The 8,116-nt window shown below is 36.9% G+C and overlaps 1 protein-coding gene across 9 annotated transcripts; it reads left to right on the plus strand.

Annotated features, from left to right (window-relative positions):
* The first annotated feature begins 3,062 nt into the window (after positions 1-3,062).
* Positions 3,063-7,873, plus strand: LOC115709307 (F-box/kelch-repeat protein At1g74510). Of its 9 annotated transcripts, none has more exons than XR_009686934.1 (4): positions 3,078-3,239; positions 3,951-5,744; positions 6,291-6,360; positions 6,516-6,927. XR_009686934.1 is itself a non-coding variant. In XM_030637382.2 (2 exons), the coding sequence occupies exon 2, from the start codon at positions 3,974-3,976 to the stop codon at positions 5,642-5,644; it is 1,671 nt and encodes a 556-aa protein (XP_030493242.2). In that variant the 5' UTR covers positions 3,063-3,239; positions 3,951-3,973; the 3' UTR covers positions 5,645-6,013. The 9 variants fall into 9 exon arrangements, 2 of the variants coding, with proteins under 2 accessions (XP_030493242.2, XP_030493244.2); XR_004010210.2 differs by having other exon boundaries at positions 6,309-6,360; XR_004010209.2 differs by lacking the exons at positions 6,291-6,360; positions 6,516-6,927 and adding an exon at positions 7,562-7,873.
* Positions 7,874-8,116: the final 243 nt, after the last annotated feature.

Genomic DNA, 8,116 nt, shown 5'->3' on the forward strand with positions numbered 1-8,116 from the left:
CAAGAATGTCATCACACTACGTCCCCATGGAATGGAAGATATCAGTAAAATAATTTACCATAACTTGGGGTAACCCCGACTCCCATTGAACCCAAGCACCGCTATCATCCTTCAACTGATGAATGAAATTATTTCTCCGCCTAGAACTAGCAGCAGTGTGAAATTATTTAGTGTTTTGGTCTCCTTCCTTAAGCCAAAAATTGCTTCGATCTTTTCCTCCAAAAAATTTCTTTTTGATGATAAATTTAAGCGAGTTATTGTTTCACCTATTTGTATTGAGAAATCGAGTTAGCATCTCTGCGACCTTTAAGAACACCAATTCTATTTTTACAACTTTGAATCCTCTCCTTAAAATTTCCAGTTAAATTTTTTCCCCAAATGCTAAGAGGACCCTGAATAGCAGCCACTTTATCAACAATATTACGTGACAAACAGTCATCCCATTGCTCCTGAATTATAGAGAAACAATTGGACTCCCGCAGCCAAGAATTTTCGAAGTGAAAAGCCTTCTTAGAAGCAGGGTGAAACTGAAACTAGGGGTCTAAAAATAAAGGCAATGATCCGAAGTAGAAAAAACCAAGTTAGCCAAATGCGCATTCGAAAACAAACTCATCCAAGAAGAGTTAGCTAAAGCCCTGTCCAACCGCACCTTAATCCAGCTATCAGTACCCCTACTTTTTCCCAAGTATATTGATGACCCGTAAGCTCTAAATCCACCAAATCACAATCAATAATAGCTTGATAAAATCCCTCAATAAGAAAACTAGGATAAGGATTTCCACCCTTCTTATCACCTTGGCTAAGAACATTGTTCACATCCCCTGCACCAAGGGAGATCATATTCTTCTTTCAAAAGACGCATAAGATTCCAAGTGTTTCTTCGCAGAGAACGATTAGGTTCTCCGTACATCCCCGTGAGTCGCCATTCATGAAAATTTCGTTGACGAACCACCATATCAATGTAGTTCTGAGAAAAACCCAGCACCTCAGCATCATTCTTATCCTTCCACAACATTGCTAAACCTCCTCCCCTTCCCTGAGCATTTACCGAAAAGAGACCTTCATAAGCCAGTTAAGAAGAAAGCAACTCCAGTCTTGGTTTCAAACAGAGTGTCGCACAAAGGAAAAGAAAAGTGAGCTTCTTTTGATAAATCATATCTTTAAGGAATTGAATAGTCCCTAGGTTCTCAAGCCCATGACAATTCCAACTTAGTGTACTCATAATGACTGGCGAGCCCGATCGGTCGAGCCTGCCATTGTGACGTTTTTTGAAAGAGTAGTATTAGTATCGCCCATATTCACATCAGAACCCTCCTTAGGCCCAACAGGCGCAATATTAATATCTTTACCTATTCTTTTATGTTTTGAGTCCAAAAAGAGCATTTCCTCCTCTCCAACATTTGAATTAATTCCCTCTGTTGTCCCATCAAAAATACTGAAATTCTCCCTCCCTTTACTCCCACGGTTATCTCCCATATGATTACTCATATATCCCATAATAATATAAGGAATTATTTGATTACCACGATTCTCTCCAAGACTCCTGGAAATCGGATTGACATCTCCATTAAACACTTGAAAATCAGGGATTCCATTCGTTCTCTCTCACTTGAGACCAACCCCCACCAGACTGCCATAGCTTCTACTATTGGATGAACTCGATCGTAACCATTTAGATCCCATCGCATGTTGTGTTCTTCTTGGCGTCGCCTTCATAAAAGTGCCATACGGTTTAACGATCGTAGCAATTGGTTGAATAAACAGCTGAGAAAAAAATTGCTCAGTATGGCCAATGATCCCATAAATAAAGCAAAATGTAGGCACGAACTCATACTGGAAATTAATCCAAAACCAGTCTCCTCCAACATGTTGCAACTTCATTCTACATTTAAATGGTTTTTTTATATCAAGCCCAACCCGAAGCCACAAGTAGTCTCTCTAAACTGCATTAAAATTATTCTCATTAGACTTAATAAAGCTCCCAATATAATTTCTAGCTAGCATCCCGAACCACTCGTTCCGTTTTGAAACCTGATCTGATATCATGTAATTGCACCTAGATTTCAAGATGATGCAATCGTACTGCCCTAGGAACATCTCCTGGTTTCAGCCTCTCAAAAATAAGGGGAGCATTTTTAATCGTCCATGGGCTCCTATCAATCACTCTTTGAATGTCTATGTCATGATAGAACTGAAAAATATACTTATTTCCCCCAAATCCTTCGCATACATACCCATCCCATACTTCCAAAGCACCGCCATTAAGTTTTGCATTGTCATGAAATTTATTGGCGTATCTATCAAGAAACGCTCGACTATATTCCATCTGGTATTAACCTCGGCATCTTCATTTTTGTGAGGATATCCTTAAATATTAGATGGAGCATAAAATGATTTCTTTAAAAGTATTTTTAGAATTTTCTTAAGTATCCATGTGAGACAAGAAAGGATTTTACCAGACAAAGATCTTTTATTTAAGCCTGCGAGAATATTCTTTTTCTTCTCTTCTTATGTTCATATATTATGTATTATCATTGGAGAGTGTTGTACTCCTTTTTCTCAACTTCTCATATAATCATGATGTTATACATTTATACGTATTTTGTGTTTTGCTTTTATTCCTCCTATTTCTTATTTCTTCAAGTTTAATGAGAAAATATCCTACACTTACAATATCATATTATCATCTAATAATAAACAAGTAAAAAAAAAAAAACACCAGTAAAAAGAGAAAAAGAGAACAAGTTGCTCCCCTAAAAAGAAGAACATCTCAAAGTTTTCGTTAGATTCAGTATCCTCCCAAAGAAAATAATAAAAAATTACATTAAAAAAAGAGAGAGAGAATGGGTGAGTAACAGTAACAGAAGTGAAAAAAAAAAAAAGAAAGTTGAGAAGAATGCAACACGTGCAGAAACGGCCGTTAGCGGTTTCGGTACCTGTAGGCCGCAATCCCAAACGGCGACCTGGAAGTAGGGTCCACTTCCCTTCGCCTTTGTGTTAAAATAATATTAACCAAATAATAAATATTATAAAATTTACGTGCCCACCCCTCTTTTTATGCTATATTATATTTTAATACCACATTTCTCTCTTCTCAACACCGAATAATATAACCAGAACCAAAAGAGAGAATCTGAAGTGAGAAAGAAAAAAAGAAAGAGAGAGAGAGAGACCACAAACAAGAAGAAGAGGAAGAGGAGGGAGCTTCTCTGCAAACTCACCCTCTTCTTATCCAATTCGTAAGGTTTTCTCTTTCTGGGTTTCTCTCTCTTGTTTGTTTTTGTTTACTTTTGTTTTTGGAAATTTGTTTTGTTCGGGTTTGGTTTTGCTCTTTCTGGGCTGCTATAGTAGTTTTCCAATTTCGGTTAGTGAAAATGGTGTAGAAGGTTTTTTATGAGACGGGCATTCTAAGATGGGATCTCTTTCTTTGTTTCGCTTTGTTTGAGGTAAATTTTATTACTTTGTGGTCTAGATTTGCTGGTGATTGTATTAAAATTTGGATTTTTAGTCTGGTTATGTGGTTGAATTTGTCCTAATTTTATTTGCTTCTGTTTTTAAAAGTTTTGGTATACGTTTTCTAGTATGAACTCAGAGATCTGATTTGCTTTTTTTTCTTTCTTGGGGCTAGATTGGTTTCGTGTTGTTTTCTTTTCAGTTATAATTTTGATTGGCTTTGTTGATTTAAACGGGGTTTGTTAATTTTGGTTATGAAGTTAGGTTTTTGATCTTTTTGCGTTGTTGCATGCAGTTTTGAATTCGGATTGAATTCAGGTGGATCAGGGTATTGGCTTTGTGTGTGCTGAACATAAATTAACTCGGTTTAGAACATAAATTAGCATTTGAACCCTTTTGCATGTGAATAATCGGGAGACGTATCTTTTGTTTATTAGTTTTTGTCCTTAACCAACGAAGGGTTTTTTATTTTGTTTATTTTCTTTCTTTGTCATCAGTTGTCGAAGCAGAGAATTTTAACATGTTGGAGGGTCCATCATATCTTGTTTCAAGAGAATTGCCCAGCTCGTGCGAGCAGGAAAGCAAGTGGATTTACAATACTTTCCGGTTGATTGAACTCTCAAGTAATAAGCGCAAACTAGAAGATGGAGAAGATAACACATTGAGGAAGTTAAGTAAGGTATCAGTAGCTCTTAAAGAAGAGGAAGCATGTAAAGATGGTAGTGATTTTGACCATGCCCTAAAGGACCAATTTGATGGCCAGTATCAAGCTGGGGATCCTTCGGATGTTCATAATTTTTTGGATGCCCAAACTGACCTATCAAATGGACAGAATCAAGCTGGGGAATACTCTGATATTAAAGCTTTTCCTAATCCCCCAACTGACCAATCAAGTGACAAGCATCTAGTAGGGGATCATTCTGGTATTATTGGCGTGTCTGACGGACAAAATGACCAACCAGGTGACCAGCATCAGGCACAAGATCACTCTGACGTTCATGATATTTCCCACGCTCTGATTGACCAATCAAATGACCAGCTAGCTAGGGATGACGCCGATATTTTTGATTTTACAGATGCCCAAATTGACCAATCAAATGATCATCACCAGGGAGGAGAACACTCTGATCTTAGCTCACTTATTCATCAACTTGGTAGGGACATTTCAATCAACTGTCTTCTACGATGTCCCAGGTCTGAGTATGGCTCAATTGCTTCTTTGAATAGGAGTTTCCGTTCTATCATTCGTGGTGGAGAGCTCTACAAGCTGAGGAAGCAAATGGGTATAGTGGAACATTGGGTTTACTTCTCCTGTGCCCTCCTTGAATGGGAAGCTTACGATCCAAATCACAACCGCTGGATGCATTTGCCTAGGATGACTTCAAATGAATGCTTCATGTGTTCAGATAAGGAATCGTTGGCTGTTGGTACAGAACTACTTGTTTTTGGGAAGGAAATAACTTCCCATGTTATTTATAGATATAGTATTTTGACAAATACATGGTCATCAGGCATGAAAATGAATACGCCTAGGTGCTTATTTGGTTCTGCTAGTCTAGGGGAAATTGCCATTTTGGCTGGTGGTTGTGATCCACGTGGCAATATATTGAGCTCTGCGGAGCTTTATAATTCAGAAACAGGAACTTGGAGGACTCTTCCATGCATGAATAAACCAAGAAAAATGTGCTCTGGGGTGTTTATGGACAGGAAGTTTTATGTTATTGGTGGAATAGGAACTGGGAATCCAAGGTCTCTTACATGTGGGGAAGTATTTGATCTTGAAACTGAGACTTGGACTGAAATACCTGACATGTTCCCTTCACGGAATGGAGAGGATGGGATTATTGGGGCCCCTGCTGCAGCAGAGGCACCTCCTCTTGTCGCAGTTGTAAAGAATACATTGTATGCTGCTGATTACGCTGAAAAGGAGGTAAGAAGATATGACAAGAAGAGGAACGAGTGGATAACTATTGGGAGATTGCCTGAGCGAGCAGTCTCAATGCATGGATGGGGTTTGGCATTTAGAGCTTGTGGAGATCGATTGATCGTTATTGGGGGACCAAGGGTCCAAGCCGGAGGGATAATTGAGCTTAATGCTTGGGTTCCCAATGAAGACCCACCTCAATGGAACCTGCTTGCCAGTAAGCAATCTGGAAGCTTTGTGTATAACTGCACAGTGATGGGATGTTGAGGTGTCCAATTTTGTGATGTTATCCGTGTGCTATGTGGAGTCCTGTCTGAGTGGAATTGACAATCTTCGCTTTTCAAGGAGATGGGGTTCCAGCTCATGGGTAATCTCTGCCCTCCTCTTATTGGAAAATTTCAGGTTTAATTTAGCCATAGAAACATTTACAAAAGGGGGCCTGGAGGTTTAATTTCCTCTCTTCATTTTTTTTCACCTTTGTTGTGTTGCATCTTTCTTTTCTAGTTACCATGAGGGCTTTTCAAAGGTTGGGTATTATGTAGAACATGCATAGGTGAATAACTCATGTACTGCTAAATGTTTAGGTTGTGTTGACTATTTTCATAAGTTCTATTGAAACATTGCAGAATTGTGTAATGGTCTATATTCTATAACCTCTTATGTGCATTAGCATATTGAATCATCTAAATTATTGGGTGTCTTCCCAAACAAGGAAAGACAAAGAAAGAGACATGAAATGACTTTTACTTCCTATATTCTATTCGATGAACTCTAGTGTTTCAAGATATTTATATGCACTGGTATTGATCTCGGTACCTAAGCAATTTCTCTGTTTTAGATCTGGTTGAACTGAATAAGAAATATAAATTGATTCTATCTTGTCTTCTTATTCACTCTCTCATGTGTTACTTAGTATTATTTAGACACACAGGTTTTGCAAATGTTTGGAGAACTCGGTTATATTGTTTCAAGTAGAATATTTGGTGAGCATCTCATTTAGAAACATATTTTGCTAGTAAAAATGTACACAGTTGGGGCAAAGAAGATTTTTATGAATAGCTAGAGAAGAAAGTAGAGTGTCGTTTCTTTTTGTGTGGTTAAAGATAAATGTTCCATGTCCATTTTATTTGAAATGCAGATATTTTACTGTATTCAAAATTATGGCCGCCAATTTTGTGAAACTGGACACTACCATAGTCCTAGTCTCAGTAACTGTATTTCCAGAAGTGGAGAGTTGGAAGTTATGCCTTGGTCCGTATACTGTACAGAAAACAAGGCCCTCGCATGATTCATAAAGCCTCCTATTATTTTTAGCTGACTAGTTAATTTGTTTTGATTTGTGTACTGTTTTAAGAAGTTCGCAACTAGCTTTATTATTGTTGGAGATGTTTATGTTTGTTAACGATATCTCTTTTCGATAATAGTATTTCAGTACTGTTACCCTGCTAAGCATGTTTGTCTGTAACTGCATGGGTATTTAATTTCAAACCATTCTTCCTTTGCTTTGGCTTAGACTGATGAAATTTTAAGAAAACATTTTCTTTTTCTTATTTTTTTTTTTAGAATTGAGTTATTACACTGTAATCCTGTGGATGATGCTCGCTACTCATTGTTTGATTAAACAGATTACCAATGTTTCTGCCTATATTTGACACACTCTTTGTAATGCATTGAGAGTTGATTATTGAGAATGATAGGCTAGGAATAGTTTTCTATTTGGACATTCCAACAATATAATGGCTGTTCTAGAAGCATTAAGTATGGATATTTCCAATTTCAATAATTAAATTTACTTGCCAAAAAGTCTATAATTCATATATGCAACTTTACACACAGACACGCAGATGAGACTATGCACCAGAAACAGGTGAAGTGGCTTATTATCTTTTGCTATAAATGTTTGTGTAAGCCACTCTTTGTCTGTGTGTCTGTTTTTTTTTACCAGTGGAAAAAATTTTCTAAAATGTTATAAGTGTGCTGTTCAGATATGGCAGATAATTTTGCTTTGAATAACCATACATTTGTTTCTTGTTTCTATGACTTGTATGTGGTATGTGGAGAACAAAAAGAGGAGAAATGGAATAAATGTGCAGAATATTTAATATGAAATGCCAAATAAGACCTATTTCTGGACTATGAATGACTACTGAATCAACAATGGTTACTTAATTTGGTTATTTTCAGATGGGTAACTCTGGCACGTTGGTACATTGCATAATGATGTATAGTTGGTTGATTTGTTACCGGAAAAGACTTTTGTCTTGTTTCTGTCATTAATTTTGAGGATATATAGTTGGAAAAAGAAGAGCACTAAATTCATATGGCAGGAAATTTATAGAAGGGAATTTGAGATTCAGATACAGTTTGCTTTTTGTTAACATTCCTTGAACAACAGTAATCAGAAAACATCAAGTGACTATTTGAGCCTGTTCAGATTAATTGTTCCCATCTTGTCTATTCATGTTTTTTTTCTTTATATAGTTACCAGTGATCCTCTGATGCCTAGCTTCTTGATAATGCAACCCTGTCATTGATTTCTTTACTAGTTTTCAGTTTCTTAGAATCTTTTTTCCAATAGAGAGAGATAGAGAGGCTTTTTCTTCTTTTTTTTTTCTTTATTTGTTCTGATGGAACGTTACAAAAGTAAAAAAGAAAGCGAAACAGGAGTTAAAAACCCTGCAATGATTCAGCTAAAAATGACTAGTTTAAACCTGAAAATATTCCCTTGGCTTTTAATTT

The sequence above is a fragment of the Cannabis sativa genome, chromosome 3 (assembly GCF_029168945.1).
Source record: "Cannabis sativa cultivar Pink pepper isolate KNU-18-1 chromosome 3, ASM2916894v1, whole genome shotgun sequence".
Taxonomy (NCBI): Eukaryota; Viridiplantae; Streptophyta; class Magnoliopsida; order Rosales; family Cannabaceae; genus Cannabis; species Cannabis sativa.